This window comes from Petaurus breviceps, unplaced genomic scaffold (genome assembly GCF_028583685.1).
Source record: "Petaurus breviceps papuanus isolate PSGF00001 unplaced genomic scaffold, PetGlider_PUasm1.0 189, whole genome shotgun sequence".
NCBI classification, from domain to species: domain Eukaryota; kingdom Metazoa; phylum Chordata; class Mammalia; order Diprotodontia; family Petauridae; genus Petaurus; species Petaurus breviceps.
In genome coordinates this window covers 30550959-30568607 of record NW_027185809.1, presented here as the reverse complement: position 1 = coordinate 30568607, position 17649 = coordinate 30550959, and the positions used below count along the sequence as shown (strand labels likewise).

General features: G+C 39.1%; 1 protein-coding gene across 9 annotated transcripts in view; it reads right to left on the bottom strand.

The window, feature by feature from the left end:
* LIN52 (lin-52 DREAM MuvB core complex component) overlaps positions 1–17649 on the bottom strand; it is a 415840-nt gene that overhangs the window by 212345 nt on the left and 185846 nt on the right. For all 9 annotated transcript variants that reach the window (XR_011169046.1, XM_069092197.1, XM_069092194.1 and 6 more), the window contains exons 2-5: positions 17479–17512; positions 11809–11883; positions 11356–11393; positions 8739–8805 (exon numbers count right to left, since the gene is read on the bottom strand). Coding sequence is in view for 8 of the 9 variants with exons in the window: in XM_069092197.1 (XP_068948298.1) it covers positions 8739–8805; positions 11356–11393; positions 11809–11883; positions 17479–17509 (211 nt within the window). In the remaining variant the exon portion in view is untranslated. The remainder of the gene's footprint in view (positions 1–8738; positions 8806–11355; positions 11394–11808; positions 11884–17478; positions 17513–17649) is intronic.

Below are 17649 nucleotides of genomic sequence, written 5' to 3'. Positions count from 1 at the left end.
CCTATCCCACCTCCCACTTGTTCTATTCTCTACTTTGATCCTGTCCCTTTTCAGAAGTGGGTGCTTCCAACTTCCCTCCCCCCCAGGCTACCCTCCCTTCCATCATTCCCCCTCTCATCCCCTTCCCCCTACTCCCTTGTAGGGTGAGATACCCTATTTAGTGTGTATTTCATTCCCTCCCTAAGCCAAATATATTGAGAATAAGGTTTTGCCTTTTTGCCTTCCTGTTCTTCCCCTCTACTGTAACCATTTTCCCTTGCCTCTTCTATATGAGATAGTTAACCCCATTCTGTCTCTCCCCGTCTCGTTATATTCCTCTCTCACCTCTTAATTTCTCCTTTTAAGTATCATCCCTTCCTATTAAATTGGTCCTCTGCCCTCTATCTATGTATACCTATAAACATATATACACACATTCACATATGTATCCACATGCCCATATACCCTCCTATATAGAGATATATACATGTATATATATTTCTGTTGCCTTCAACTATTTTCATACTGAGAAAAGTTTCATTAGTTACAATTATTGTTTTTCCATGTAGGAATGTAAATAGTTCAACTTTGATAAGTTCCTTATGATTTCTTTTCCCTGTTTACCTTCTCATGTTTCTCTTGCTTCTTGTATCTGAATGTCAAATTTTCTATTCAACTGGTTTTTTTCATCAAGAATACTTGAAAGTCCTCTATTCCACCGAATGACCGTATTTTCCCCTGAAACATGATACTCAGTTTTGCTGGGTAGGTGATTCTTAGTTTTAATCCCAGCTCCTTTGCTCTCCAGAATATCATATTCCAAGCCCTTCAGTCCCTCAGTGTAGAAGCTGCCAGATACCTGAGTTATCCTGATTGTGTTTCCACAATATTCAAATTTGTTTCTTCCTGGCTACTTTTAATATTTTCTCTTTGATGTGGGAACTCTGGAACCTGGCTATAATATTCCTAGGAGGTTTTTTTGGGGATCTTTTTCAGGAGGAGGCAGTGGATGCTTTCAACCTCTATTTTGCCCTCTGGTTCTAAAACATCAGGGCAATTTTCCTTGAGAATTTCTTGGAGGATGATTTCTAGGTTCTTTCTTTGATCATGGCTTTCAGGTAGTCCAATAATTTTTAAATTATCTCTCCTGAATCTATTTTCCAGGTCAGTGGTTTTTCCCATGAGATATTTCACATTGCCTTCTATTTTTTCATTGGTTTGGATCTGTTTAACAGCATTGTGAGTTCTCATAAAGTCACTAGCTTCCATTTGCTCCAATCTAATTCTGAAGGAATGATTCTCCTCAGTGAGCTTCTGAGATTCTTTTCCCATCTGGCAAATTCGTCTTTTTGAGGCATTCTTCTCCTCATTGCCTTTTTGAGCTTCTTTTGCCATTTGAGTTAGTCTATTTTTTAAGGTATTATTTTCCTCAGTTGACTCTCAGTTAGTAATTTTCTTGCATCGTTCTCATTTCTCTTCCCAATTTTTCCTCCACTTCTCTTATTTGCTTCTTAAGGTCCTCTACGGCCTGTAACCAGCTCATATTTTTCTTTGAATCTTTTGGTGCAGGAGTTCTGACTTCACTGTCTTCCTCCTGTCCCATGCTTTGATCCTTTTTGTCCCCAAAATAGGAGTATAAAGTTGGGGTACTCTGTTTATTTTGTTTACTTTGCCTGCTCATGTCACCACTCAGTCACTTGACCCCTGGTCTTTTTGCCACAGTAGGACTCTGTTACCAGACAGAGGAGCCTCGTCCCAAACGTTGGGGTTTTCTCAGCTGTCGAAGGTATCAGTTCGGTGCCCTCTCTGAAGCCTCCACACACTCTGGCAAGCTGGTCGCACACCCCAGGACCTCCACCCTAGACCACCATCCAGATCCAAGCAGTCCAAAGCAAGAGCAATTACCCCTCAGACTGGTCACTTGGTCCCCCTACACTCTGCAGGCCACGCTCCTCATTGGCTTCTCACGCTGGGGGCAAAAGCCGACGCACTCCCAACTACTGGATTCCAAAGTCCACACTGTATTGACCTCTCACTTTGTCCTTTGCATCTATGTGTTGAAAATTCTGGAAACCACCACAGCTGCTGGTGATCTGAAGTCCCTCCAGCCCGTGGCTGGTTGGTCAGATCTGCCCTGGGGCTAAAACCTCTGGCTCGAGTGGGGCTGGGCTCAGCTCCCAGAGTGCTGTGCTGGCCGATTCCTGCCGGCCTGCCAGGCTGTCTTCAGCAGGAGGTTAGATTCTCTGTGTCATTTTGTGGGTTCTGTAGATCCAAAGTTTGTTCAGAGTCCCCCCCTTTTTTTTAATCGGGGAAGGTGGAAGCCGGAGCGGAGCCGTGCGGAAGTCCTGTTTCTAGTCCCCCTCTTTTTAGTTTAAAGCCCTTCTGATTAGTTTTGTGAGACACTTGGCAAATAGTTGCCAACCTTTGTTAAAGGAACCTCACTTTCAGATACAACTTTCTTGGTTCATTTTCCAAATTAAATTTTCTTTCCTGCATGCCTTACAGTCAATGGATACAAATGATAAAAATACAACCTACTCAAAGGTCTTCAGTTTCTTGTCCAGGACTTTATAATCACTGGCAATACTTTTTAGGTTCCCTCTAAAAATGCCTAAGAGAATCATCAGAAGTGAGAAGCTGTCAATAGTTTTGATAAATCTTAGGAGTTTCTGTTATGTCTTGGATATACACCCCAGGAAGACCTCCTGTATTATTACCAGGTTAACAAAGTAGATGACTTGGTACTCCCAAAAAAGGAAACACCAATTACTATCACTCTTTTCTTCTTCCTCTGACTCTTCCTAAATGATGGTTTCTATTTCTATTCTGTGTCATTCTTAAGTGGGGAAACAGCTTCTTCCTCCTCAGACTATATAGTTCTTACATCTTTGGGAAGAGCCTCAAATCACAGGTGCCTCTTTCCTTCCCTTTGTCCTGAATTCCATTCTCTATTATCCTGAAATAGGTCAAGTTTTCCCCCCTATACCTCAGAGTTTTCCCTCCCATGAAGCCTGGCTTATTTCTTTTAGTAACCCTTCATCCTCCCTAAAGACATGGAGTATGGAAAGGCATTATTCTAGTTCCTTCATCTCCTCCTTCAAGAGGGATATCAGCCCACACTTAGAAAACAGGCGACAACAGTCAACTGATTGTGGCAAAAACACAAACATCACACAATTAAGGCACAGCACAACTTCTCTTGAAACCATTTCTAGTGTTTAGACCCTAACCCCAAGGCAGCTGGATGGCACACCATATAGAGTGCTAGGCCTGGAGTCAGGAAGACTCATTTTCCTGAGTTCAAATCTGGCCTCAGACATTTATTAGTTGTGAGACCCTGCGCAAGTCACTTAACCCTGTTAGCCTCAGTTTCTTTATCTACAAAATGAGCTAGAGAAGGAAATGGCAAACCACTCCAGTAATTTTGCCAAGATAACTTCAACTGGGGTCACAAGGTGTCAGACATGACTGAACAACAACAAACACTTTAAGCACTTGCTTAACATTTTTGACGATTATTCGTTTTTTAAAGTTAAAAGCTTTTACAACCAACTTGCCACACTCACCAATCTATCCTATCAATTTGCTTAATCCTTTATTTGCTTCCCTTAAATTTTCTTGCTTATTTTGTCTTACCAATTACTTTTTCCTCATTTTTCTCTAATCTACCTCTTGTAATTCCACTCCCTCAATCTTTTATAATCTCCTCAATTATCCTTGATCTAGTTTCTCTTATGTCCTGAAAGCAGAATCTGGGCCTGATTGTTCTTCAATTTCTCTCAAATTTTGCCAAATTTCTTTTCCCCAAATGCAACTGTGCCCTATTTCACAAATACAACCCTTTCAAGTTACCTGACTGATTTCATTCTCCATATACAGTTCAAAGCCTTCTTTCTCCTCCTATGAAAACTAGAGCTACAGGACCTATGTTACATATTGTTACCTTCATCCTCTCAAGGGCAAATCCTTCATCCTCTCAAGGTTCCAGGGAGTACTCTAAGACTATAATGTAAACTTGTTTCTCCCTACCCTTACCACTCATGAAATCACATGTCCAGACCACCCCCCACCCAAGAAAAGAAGAAAAAAAAGAGAATAGAAGTGGTGGAAGAAAAATAATATTTCTCCTTAAATCCAAGTACTATGAAAAATGTAAGGGGTAATCAAGAAGAAAAAAGACAATGCTTTTTTAAAATGTTCTCATGAGTATGTAAAAAAAATTTTTTTTCTTCCAGATCACCTTTACACATGGCCTTGTTTCTATCAGTTTTAAGCCACAGATTAATTTCTCTCATAAATGCTTATTGTACTTCAATGGACTCTCTTCAACAATGTAGACAGCAACCCAGTCATAACTTTTTATCCTGTGGGAGGCACTCTGGTCCCTGTCTTCTCATAAATTCTCCACAGGAGATCCTTCCAATATTCGGGGGGGGGGGGGGGTCTTCCTGTAGATCCTTTAAGATTGCAGGGATACCAAAGGGGTTAATGGCTGTCCATCCTTCCCTTCTGCCATGACCAGTCTCTCTTTTCCTACTCATTTACATTGCCTTTCCTGCACAATTCTTTCTAGTACAGGCAACCTATTCACACCAATCCTTCCTGCCCTGTGATTGGCACTAAATCTTCTCAGAAGGTAGTACAATGACTTGCAGTCATACATCATTATTAGAAGAATACTGGTGTTAAAAATAGGCCTTTGTTTCAGGGAGAAGTTGGGGGAATGTGTGTGTGTGGGGGGGGATGCTCCAAGAAAAGTACTGCACAATTCAACCTACTCTCTTCCTCTTCAACTCTAGGACCAGTTCACTGTTTATCTGCGGTGGCTAAGTCTCTAAGATATTTGCACTGATGGACCAGTAATGTGGAGTTGGCCATTCAATGGCATATTATGGTCTGGTCAATAGGTATTCTTCAATTATTTCATTTTTTCCATGTGGAGAAATAGGTTTAGCTCTTCTGATCTCTTTTGAGATCATGGATCTCATTTACATGGAACTGAAATGTTCTAAGGCTTAATATTATATGCAAAATATCATCTGCAAATAAGAGAATCTAAAATACTTCATCTTCCCAAGCTAAATCCCTTTTCAATTTGGACTCTGCACTAGACATCATCAAAGGCAGGAGAAAATTCCTTTGGTGAGCATACATTTTCCCCTGGTTTATATTTTATTTATTTATTGCCTTTTGGAGGGCAATTGGGGTTAAGTAACTTGCCCAAGGTTACAAGGCTAGTTTTGTGTGTGTGTGTGGGTGTTAAGTGTCTGAGGCTGGAACCAAACTCAGGTCCTCCTGACTCCGGAGCTGGCGCTTTACTCACTGCACCACCTAGCTGCCCATATATTTTATTTTAAATGAGTAAATGTTGAACAAAATGATCCCTTACTGTTCTATACTTTAAAAAAAAAATCTTACATGATTTTGACATATACAATGGAATCAGCTTTATGGAATATCATTTAAAAAGTTTTCTTAAACCTTCATCAAGAATGCCCTCAGGGGCGGCCAGGTAGCACAGCAAGTAAGAGCACCGGCTACAGTGTTGAGAAGACCTGGAGATCGAATCCCGGGCTCAGACACTTAGCACCCACCCAGAAACAGCTGGCCGTGTAACCTTGAGCAAGTTACATAACCCCCAATTGCTTAGGGGCAGCCAGGTGGCTCAGCAAGTAAAGAGCACCAGCTCCAGTGTTGGGATGACCTGGATCAAATCTGGGCTCAGATACTCAGCACCACACCCAGAAATAACTGGCTGTGTAACCTTGAGCAAGTTACTTAACCCCGATTGCTTAAAAAAAAAAAATGCCCTCAGTTCACATATGGGTAAATTGTATAAAAATGTGGTAGAGGTGGAAAAGCACTTTGGGTTGGTATTGAGATTCCCTCAGTTGTCTTTTTGCTTGTGTAAGAATTAGGCCCAAGATTTTCCCCCAATCCTTTAGTGTATCTCTCTTGGTCTCTCTCTCTTATTTACACATATACCCCTGAGAAGCAATACCTCAATATCCTCAAAACTTCCTTGCCTACTCCTTGTATATTTGGTCTCATTTTGGCTACTCTTCCCAGTTTTGTTTTCTTTAGTGCCATTTTTGCACTCTAACACAGGTCTAGGAATCCAAATGTGGAGACTTTACTGTGATTTCCAGTGAAAAGGGTATATTATTAAAATGTTTAGAGAATCTTCCCATACTTCCCTCTATTTACTCTTCTATTTCCAATTTCATTCTTTAAAACTCTTTCAGAATGATTTGGCTTAACTGAGTCTCTTGCCAAATTTTCCTCAAACTCATTTCCCCTCTATTGCTTCTCACTGTTTCATAAGATGATGTTCAAAAGCAAGTATTTCTTCTAGTTTGGCATCATTTTGATCTTGGATCTAACAAGTTAGTGGTCTTGACTATGTATACTATTTATACTGATTTGAAAATAACTCCCACATGAGTAACCAGCCATTTCCTCTCTATTAATATATAATCAACTTCTTTTTTATGATGTTATTTTTGTCCTGACTCAGTACCTGCCAATTACTTTCTCAAAAACAGTATTAACAATATATAAGAATAAGGCTTCTGTGTAGTCTACAACTATCACTCACTTCTTACTCCTGAACTATATTGTCAAATATTTTTTGTCATCCTCTCTAATGCCCATGTCTGCAATAAAGTCACTGATGATTAAAATATACTATGTATTCAACTAATTTAAAGGGTCTTTTTAAGATCTTTGTAGAATTTCTCCATCTTTGCATCATCAACAACAGAAGTTGGCATATAAGCTGCAATCATTTTCATCATATTCTTTTTATAGATACTTATCATAAGAATGAGAGGTAGTATGGTAGAGTGGGTTAGAAAGCTGGCTACGAAGACATAGATTCCAGTCCTGCCTCTGATACAAACTGACTGTGTGACCCGGGTTCCAATCCTGTCATTACCTAGCAATAAAAGATGTTCAAATGGCATAGGGAATGAGGCTTCTTGTTGCCTCTGGATGTATGACAGAACCACCCCACCAATTTCTTTATTTGACTTGCCAAGAAAGCCAGTGAATAATCCTTCTATTTAGCAACATTTAGCAATTTTCTGTTCTGGTTTTACTTACAGCATAAATATTAAGACTGATACAAGTCAGTTCTTCTATTAGTAGGTCCACTCACTGGTCACTGGATATGGATCCCAAATTAAGTGTGTCCATAGCTAACTTAATGTTTATAGAGTGATAAGAACTCATGAGATTCTCAGTACCCTTGACCCTTTCCTCAGCCACTCTGCCTATATCACTTCACAATCAGAAGTGGACAGCACTAGACTCAGGCCACTTCACATATCACTTCGATTCACAGACTGCCACAGCCAAAGAATTCATCACCAAGTGGCCAGTCTATTGATAATTCATTTTCTATATTCAGTAGAGCTGGTCATCAGAAAGCAACAATCTGTTGCTAATACTGTACTTGAAGTTTTTCCAACATAAGAGAACCTGCCACATGTGCACTCTGGTGACACAGTCTTTAATTCCCCAACATCACCCCCATGACAAGCTAAGGCATCAGAGCCAGACTTTGATTCTTAACATGTATAATCATTAATGCTTGTAATGAAAGACCCAAACATACTAGAAGAAATTAAGCAAATTTCTATTTGCAAATAACAGAACAGTTAGTCTAAGATATTCTTTAGATTCTGCCTATTCCGATGGAAGGGGAAAAGTAAAGCATTTTGCATTTAAGTATGTTATCCACCAGAACAAATTGTTTTGGCAATCAGATATTTAAAAGTGCTTTGTTTCCTCCATTAAGCCTTCCAAAATAACTATACAAATTTGGCATAAGTTGACATAATAATAACAACAATAACAGTCTTTATTATTTACTATTGCTTAGTGTCAAGTAATTACAAAGCATTTTTCTCCAAACCACCTTGTGTAATAGTATCAGTACCGCCCCTATTCTGCCTGTGAGGAATCGGAGGCCCAAAGACGGAAGGACTTGCACAGTCCTGTGCCTAATAAACGGCAGATCTGGGCCCAGGCTTGAGCTCAAGTCTAGTGCTCTCCCCACTATGCTAGAAAACCTGTAATGTCCCCTCCCTTTAAGAAGTTCAGTTCTTAAGAAGCAGACTTTTATCTCAATCTCAGGTGCATATTTCAATTTCTATCTAAGATTTCCTGACAACCATGGAATGTTTATTGCCAAAAGAATCCCCAAAGGGAAAAAGATCTGGCTTGGTTAAAATTTTCTAACTAAAATTTTCATTCTGAGTTTGGGACTCAAACAATCACAACCACCAAATATGTACTGACTACTCGTGTGCAAGGCTTGGTTAAGGGCATACAAAGTATCAGCTCCTGCATTCAAAAAACCTACAATCTAATTTTCTAACAACTACAGGACACACATATAAAGTGCTAAATAAGTAATAAAGAAAATGAGTATTATCAAAGTTCAAGGGGGGAGAAATCACTTCCATTTGGTGTGGTCAGTGAGCTTCATGGTCCTCCACAACAAACCATGAAGAAGTTTTTTGAGTTGAGTCCAGAAAGGATTGAAATAGGTAGAGACAAAGAGAGAGCACATTTTGGGCAAGGGAAACATAATATGGACAAAAATCCAGAGGAAGGAAAGCATAAATTGTATTCAGAGGACTAGTCTGAAGGTTCATACAATAGAAGAGTAGAAAATAAGCCTAGAAAGACAAAGTGGGGTCACACTGTTGAGATTCTTGATTTAAAGTCTGTAAATTATCATCATTTCTTACCTTTTAGCATATCAATATCATCATGTTCTAATTCAGCCATCCATTTGGGAGGAGAGCTAGTGATGGGCTGCCAGAAAACAAGAACATATAGATTAAGATTAAGGACTCACAGACAATATAAAAGGATCCCATTCTTTCACAACAAAATAAATGTGGCTTATATACTAAATAATTATGAGCTAAATTATGGCTGGTAGAAGTTTAAAGGTGCAGACTGAAAAACTATCCTTTGCTTGGATAAAAACACCTACCATACAAAATAAGACTGTTCACCTTAAAACCAGGCTGTCAGCTGAAGGATAAACCAGTGTGGAACAGGTTGAACTAGGTGTAAAAGAATCCTGTCCCAGTTAAGCCTACTCAGCAGAAGCCAAGTCCTGCCCTGAGTTCTATGAAAAGCTCAGCAAATGTTATTCTTTAACAGAGTTGAAGATTTAGAGAATACATACAAAAATCACGGAATCCTGAACTTTTAGGGGAACAGGAAGAACTGAATAATCATCAACTTGTGTTCCACAACCTTAGAAAAAATTTACAACTATCTATGAAAAATTGAGGATTTCTGTTTACTTTCTTCATTTTGCATGAGAACCCTGTCCAACTTCAGCACTTTTATCATTAGTTTAAAGTAAACAGATACAGATAACAGCAGTCTAAATAAATTAATTAGCTCAAATCTGGTCTCATGCCAAGTACCCACATCCACTATTTGTATGTGAGATAATACAGAACATCCATCATGTAGAACTCTTCCCAAGTTAATATAGTCAAACACTCTCTAATCAAATGCTCTCCCATATGATACTAAATCCACGAATATAAAGACAAGCCTCAAAGTTTCCAAATAATCCCTTCTGGTTGTGAACAGAAGCAAAATTTAGCTTCCCAATACCCCCTTTTAGCTCTAAACAGTGGCATTAATAGATAAGATTTCCTTTATGAGGCTTTCTGATGCTTTCCTGAGAAGAAAAAAAGGTAAGTGCCCACTATAGCAAAATACTTTCCTCAAGAATGGAATGTTAGAATCCCAGTGTAGCATATGAATATATCAACAATCTTTTCACAATCATAGTTGGGACAAAAAAGAAGAAAGTTAAAGAAACAACTAATAAAAACCTCCCCTCCAAACTTATTCTGGTACCAGTGGAGAAAAATACTTTATCTAAGATATAATTTGCTGAACAATACATTTTCCCTTATTTCCATGAGTAGGATTGTAATAGAAAGTACTGTTCATTTCTGTTTTTCTAATAGTCAATGACCGTTAATACTAAAAATATCTTTTTTTACCCATCAGATAAAAGAACTAAAAGGGAAGAAAAGAATTCCCAGAGAAGATAATCTTTTCAAGGCAGAATACACCAAAACAGAGATTTAAAATCTTTACTTTATCTGTCCAGAGCTAAGAAAATTTGAAATAAGGGAGGGGAAAGAAAAGAGGGGGAAAAAACTTACTTACTCAATTTTCTAATGCCAGTCTTGACTCAGATTTATTAAAATATTACTCCCTTTGCTTAAGTCTCTCAGGACTAAGGTGACATCCACTTTTATGAGATTAGCTTATTAATTAGAACTCCTGAGCAGTGTCTTAAAAACAGAAGGGGTTGTGGGGTGGCTAGGTGGTGCAGTGAATAGAGCACCGGCCTTGGAGTGGAGTCAGGAGGACCTGAGTTCAAATCCGGCCTCAGACACTTAACACAAAACTAAGGGCAAGTCACTTAACCCAAACTGCCCTCTCCAAAAAGCAAAAAACAAAACAAACAAACGAACAAAAAACAGAAGGGGTTGGGAGATATAGCTCCTTTTTCCAATATATGAATCTGATAAGTCTAAGCAATTTTGAGATTCCTTGTCCAAAGAGTAAACGGAATTATCAGTTGGTACCAATAATACTCATAGAATCATAGCTTTAGAGTTGAACAGTGCCACCAAGCCATCTGTTAAAATCTTCAGGCCCAGAAAGAGGAAGAGATTTGCCCAAAGCCACAAAGGTTAACACATCAGTAAGTCCTAACACATCCTCGTCCTCTGATTCCAAAGACAGTATTCTTATCAATACTATTAAAAAAAAAGGAACCACTGAAATAATGCAAGCATTCTGACTTCTTTAACAGCCTACATTATTTTTACTACTATAGTTTATATACCTATACTCAAGAAAGGATGGGAACTGGACTTGTGATTTCATTGGTGAGGGGAATTTCCTCTAAAGCAGGCTGGTAACTTTCAGTCTCAGAGCACTGCTTAGGATACTTACTGCAAAAAGTAAATAACTTGCCCAGGGTCACAGTACCATAAAGTCTATATTGAAAAAAGACTTGAAACTAGGCCTTCCTGACTTTAAGGTTGGCTCTCCATACCATGCTGACTACCTGCAGAAGCACTGTAAAAAAGGAAGGAGCAGAAAAGGTCTGGCATGGATGAAACCAATCTTAATAGAAAGAGCAAAAAGATTTCCCAATATCCACACTATGCACTACTTGGAAGGTACTAAAGTTATGAAGGGCTAAAATCAGGTACAGTTGAGTTATACAAATATTCTACAGATAAATTCTATAAATTCTGAAACAAATATTACACAGATAAATTTTTACTACCAAATTAAGAGCTTACTTACACTTTTAAAGGAGGCTGCAAATTCAGCAACACCTGGTACTGAAAAGAAAAAGATTATTATAACTCCATATGACCTAGCACCACCTTTTAATTTTAAACACAATGCTTCATCCCAAATTAGCTAAAATTCCAAAACTAAATGCCAAAACAAAAAATTGCTCTTTTCAGATATTTGTCCCCTCTCCCTCTACATGTATGTGAATATATGAATATATGTTTATATATATACATGCATATATATAAACACTTACATACATACAAATACATGCTTGTGTGTGTATATACACAATAAACATGCTCTAAGTTACTAGTCCAACCCCTGCTCATTTTACAAACAAGGAAACTAAGGCCCAGAAAACCTAATTGTCTTTCCCATGAGTTCATTTTCAAAGCCTCCCTCAAAATAACAATGATCCTTCAAGTATCACATCTGATGAAAAAGAAACAAACTTACATTGTTCAGGCCAGAGGTCTGGTGAGGCTCGATCAAGTTTTTCAAAACTCAACAAAGATGCTTCCAGGTCGGTCCCTAGAATAACACCCAGACATACAGTCGGACATAAGCCACATTTGTGACATTTCCATTTTAAGAAACATGCCATATCAGCTCAAGGAATTGTGGAATTGAATCTTGTAAACTAAAAGTAGACAAACAAATTAATAAAAAAAAAAAAAAGAAACATGCCATATCATAACACCAGACCTCCACACACAAGAATAATGGCTTGGGCTGAATAGAGATGGTGCAACCTGAATTCCTACAACTCCCTTTGCAAACAAAACCACATCACAATTTACCAATAAGGATATATGTAAATGGTATAAACCTGTTTTCAACTGAGACAATAAACATTTTTTTTCAATTGGGTTTTAAAAAGAGATAGATGTAACACTAAAAGTAGACTTCAGAGAACATAACTGTTAGATGGTTTAGGAAAAGATGTAACTTAAATCTTTTTTTTTTTTTTTTGCTTTTTGGAGGGGCAATTGGGGTTAAGTGACTTGCCCAACGTCACATGGCTAGTAAGTGTTAAGTGTCCGAGGCCAAATTTCAACTCAGGTCCTCCTGACTCCAGGGCTGGTGTTCACTGTACCACCTAGCCGCCTCATAACTTAATTCTTCAGAGACTAATGAACCAAGTTTAGGGTGAAGCATAACTTAATTCAGACAAAAGTTGAATAAACTGATAGTACTTAATTTAGCCTTAAAAACTAAGAGAGGCATTGTCTAGTGGATAAGTGGTCAAAGTATATGAACAGTTTTCAAAAGAACTGAAAACAACTGACCATCATCTGATAAATTGTTATAAACCACCATTAGGAGAAATGCAAATTAAAACAACTTTACCACACACCCAAATTGACAAAGATAACAAAAAAAAAGAAAATGGTTCAATTTTGAGAAGCTATGGGAACAATAATGGGCACACTAATACACCCTTGGCAGAACCATGAATATGTCTAACCATCATGGAAAGCAATTTGGAAACATGCTAAAATGCCTAAAATGTCCATACCCTTTGACCCTGAGATCATACCACTAGAATATATATGTCAGGGAGGGCAAACATAGAAAGGTCCAATATACACCAAAATGTTTATGACAGCATTTTTTCTGGGAGCAATGAACTAGAAACAAAGTGGATATTCATCAACTCACAAATGGCTAGACAAATTATGAGACATATAATGGACAGTTAGTATCCTTTAAAGACAAATAGGAAAAATCCATAAGCATGTAACGACAGACTGGGACCAATGTGAAGTGAAAAAAGTTCAACCAAGAAAACAATCTTTACAAATACTACAACAATGGAACGAGAGAGAACAAAATAAAACAAAACAAAAGGAATGGGGCACAGACTACAAAGACCTTGGTCTTTGGCTTCAGAGAAAATCTTCACTGTAGAGGTAGGGGACTAAAGGTGTGAGATACTGTGATAGTTATACTGTAAATGCTTTTTATTCCCTTTCTTTTCATTCTTTGTTAATGTTCATTAGAAGAGTTGGCTCTCTGGGTAGGGAAAGTGGGGAAGAATGTATTCAGAAATAAATGACAGAAAAAACAAAAGGTAACTTTTTTTTTAAACTAAGGCAGAGAGGTCTTAAGTATAAGGCTCAGTTACATGAATGAAATTATTAATTTGAATGAATTTTTTTAAATCAAGACTAGAAGTTCAGTGAACATAGAGAGATGTTAGAATTCCACTTTTTGGTTAAGCAATACAGGGATCTGACAAAAAAAATACCAGGAGAAACAAAATTGAAGAGGATAATTTTGGTAAATCCAAGTTCTATGAGTGTAAAACTTACATAGCAGCAAGATACTCAGGATTTTCAGTGTAAGTTACTTATATTCTTGCCACTGAAGACAACAAATGAACTACAGAATTAAGAACATCAACATTTACAACAGAAACTTCAGAAAGATTAAGATATAAATTTCAATCCAATATTAAATGAGGTTAAAAAAGGGATAATAAGGATTTGAGCAAAGATCAAAGTATAGATTCCAAAATCTAAGTATTCAGTCATTATATCTTCCCTGAGCTCCAGTCCCATATGTGTGCCTACTCAACATCACCACCTGGATGCACTACAGGCACCTCAAATCCAATCCGTCCAAAACAGATCTCATGACCTTTTCCCCTAAACCCAAGCTTCCTCCTAACTCCCAGATTTCTGCTCAGAATACCACCACTCTTCTCATCACCCAGGGTCATCTCCAACTGCCCCCTCAGTTATCCTCAACTCTTCATATTCAATCACACTCAATCAGGTGTTAATTCTTGTGGCTTCTACCTCCTTAACTTGTGTCCTAGCACAGTAGACAAGAGTGCCAGGAGTAGAGTCAGGAAGACTCATCTTCCCAAGCTTAAATCTGGATTCACACACTTCCTAGCTGTGTGACTGGGCAAGCTACTTACCCCTATTTGCCTCAGTTGCCTCATCTGTAAAATGAAGTGGAGAAGGAAAATGGCAAAGCACCATCTTGGAAAGAAAACCACAAACAGGGTCATGAAGAGTCAGACAGGAGTAAAAGGCAACAATAAAAACCTCTCTCATACTCATCCCCTCTTCTTCTTCACATCTTAACTACCCCAGTGCAAACCCTTATCATCACTTGCCTGGACTATTGCAATAGCTTCCCAACTTGTCTCCTATTTCTCTCCTCTCCAATCAATCTTCCATAATGTTGACAAATTAATATTCCTAAAATTTTGGTCTAACTACATCATGCCACTGCTCAAAAAGGATAGTGGCTCCCAATTTGCCTTTAAGATAAAGATCAAATACCTCTGTTCAGTATTTTGCAACCTGGTTCCAGCTGACTTAGCCTACTTGCTATTCTTCATAAATGGTATTTTATTTCCTGTTTCTGTACCTTTGCATAGTCTATCCCTTTATGCCTAGTATTTTCTTTCTTCACCTCTGCCCCTGGAAAACCCTACCTCCCCCTCAAGACTTCAAGAGGTCAGGGAAACAGTCAGTGATCATACCTGTGAATCTGAATGGGATGACCCTTATTCACCCTTAAAACAAGCAAACAGCAGAATGGATTAGAAATATGATAATATGGGGGCTGCGAGGTGGTGCAGTGAATAGAGCACCGGCCCTGGAGTCAGGAGGGCCTGAGTTCAAATGTAGCCTCAGACACAACACAAAAAAAACTAGTCGTATGACCTTGGGCAAGTCACTTAACCCCAACTGCTCTTATCCCCTCAAAAAAAATATGATAATATGTTGTTTACAAGAGATACATTTAAAATAGTTAAAATAATGGACTAGAGCAGAATTTATGCTTCACATGAAATAAAAAAGTAGGAGTAGCAAACACAATCTCAGACAAAGCAAAAGCAGATCCAATTATAAGATATAATCAGGAAAACTACATTTTGCTAAAAGATACTACAGAAAATTAAGAAATATCAAAAGTTTTTACAGGTCTCTCTGCTAAAGGTCTCATTTCTCAACCATATGGGGAACTGAACTAAATTATGAAAATAAGAGCCATTTGCCAAGCAGCTATCAGAAGAAATCAAAGTCAGATAAAAAATGTCCTAGATCACTATTAGAGAAATGCAAATTAAAAGAACTCTGAGGTACCTATCAGATTGGCTAACATGACAGTAAAGGACAATGACAAATGCTGGAGGGAATGTGGAAAATCAGGAATGCTAATACACTGCTGGAGGATTTGTGAACTGGGCCAACTATTCTGGAGAACAATTTGGAACTATACCCAAAGGGCTTTAAAACTGTGCATGTTCAGGGCGGCTAGGTGGCACAGTAAATAGAGCACTGACCCTGGAATCAGGAGAACCTGAGTTCAAATCTGGCCTCCGACACAACACAAAAATCTAGCCGTGTGACCCTGGGCAAGTCACTTAACCCCAACTGTCCTACCTTCCCCCCCTCTAAAAAGCAAAAAAAAACCAAAATCTGTGCACATTCTTTGACCCAGTACTACTACCAGGTCTGTAATCCAAAGAGATCAAAGAAAAAGTCAGAGGACCTATGGGTACAAAAATATTTATAACAGCTTTTTTTGTGTGGTGCCAAAGGATTGGAAACTGAGGTAATGCCTATCAATAGTGGAATGGCTGAATAAATTGTAGTATGTGATTGTAATGGTGCTATTGTGCTATAAGCAATGACCAACAGGATGGCTTCAGAAAAAGTTGTGAAAACCTATGTGAACTGATGCAAAATGAAGAGATTACTGTACACAGCAAAAGTAACACCATAATGATGATCAACTGCAAAAGACTTCATTCAGGGGTGAGGAACCTGTGACCTCAAGGCCATATGTGGCTTTCTAGGTCCTCAAGTGCTTCCCTTTGATTGAATCCAAATTTCACAGTTTAAGATTCAGTCAAGGGGTCACAAGCCCTCTGGAGACTACTGGTTCCCCACCCCTGATTGGCGACTCTGATCAAGACAATCTGAAGTACTTGTGATGAAAAACGCTATTCACTTCCAGAACTGATAAATTCTGAGTGTAAATTGAAGTATATGTTTTCTCATTTTATTTTTCTTTGGGTTTTAGGGATATTGCTAATATGGAAATGTTTTACACAATCTCACATAGATAATGGATGACAAATCGATTGCCTTCTCAATGGGGAGGGAGAGAATTTAGAACTCAAAAAGTACTTGGAAAAGAATGCTAAAAATAATTTTTAAAAAAGACTTCAAGAAGCCTTTCCTAATTCTCCCTGTTGCTCATTCTCCCCTAATAACCCTTGTATATTTGTTTTCTATATATCTTGCATTTATCCGTGAGTATGTTGCTTATGATAGTTAATGTAACATCTAGATAAGATTCTAGAATTCCAAGATATTCCCCATGACCTACTAAAAACAACTTCCCCTCCATCCTGTTCACAGGATCATTGCTATAAAATTGTAAAGGACCTTAGGGATTAATTCTAGCCGAGAAATGAAATTTTTAAATGTATCAAAAATGTGGGGTGGGGGGAAAAGAGCATGAATAGGAAAAAAAAGTTTTTACAAAAGCAATTCTCATTCTCGTAAAGATGGAGCCCATGGTCTCCACAGCTTCTCCTTTCCCCAGTGAAATAATCAACTGCTGGTGCTAAGGCAACCGAATCCAACAGAAGGAAGACTTTCAGGGGCGTTCTGTTTCTTCTGCAAGTTAGCAACCACTGGTTCTTAAATCAGGTTAGAGTAGGAAGAGAAAAATGCTGCCGGCGGGAGCCTCCTTTCCCCGCCCCCTCCACAGTCCCTCCACACCCCACCCCCTTCCTCTAGCTTCTCTCCTTCCTATCCCGGCACACCAGCATCATCCTCCCCAAGCTGAGGACCGTCCCGAGAATCTGGAAGGACGGACCTCCTCTGTCTCTCTCTTTCCCCAGGAGGGTCTTCCTAGTCTGGCCCCCATTGCCCCGGCACCGCGGCTACTCCCTCCTCCCCGCTGCAAAGCCACCGCGACTGGGGGGCGGAGGACTGCAAGCAGGGAAGGAGTCGGGATAGCAAGGACAAGGGGGGACCAGAGTGGGCACTAAAGGGGGTAAAAGAAACCCCAGAGTGTAAGGAAAGGAGGTTCCCGGGAGAGGAGAGAAAAAGGCTGGGAAATGGTAGGCTCTTAGCCGGCTCCTACCGTCTGTAGGAGACGCCATCTTCCGACCCATGTCACGTGATACAGCCAACCGTCGGCGGGAAAGTGAGCTGCAAGCCCCGCCCCTAGAGCCTATCCAGTCCCCGCCCTCATTTCCCCTGCCCCAATCAGTTCACCTTTCCCCCCCCCTCCACTCCTTAGCCACACCCCCTG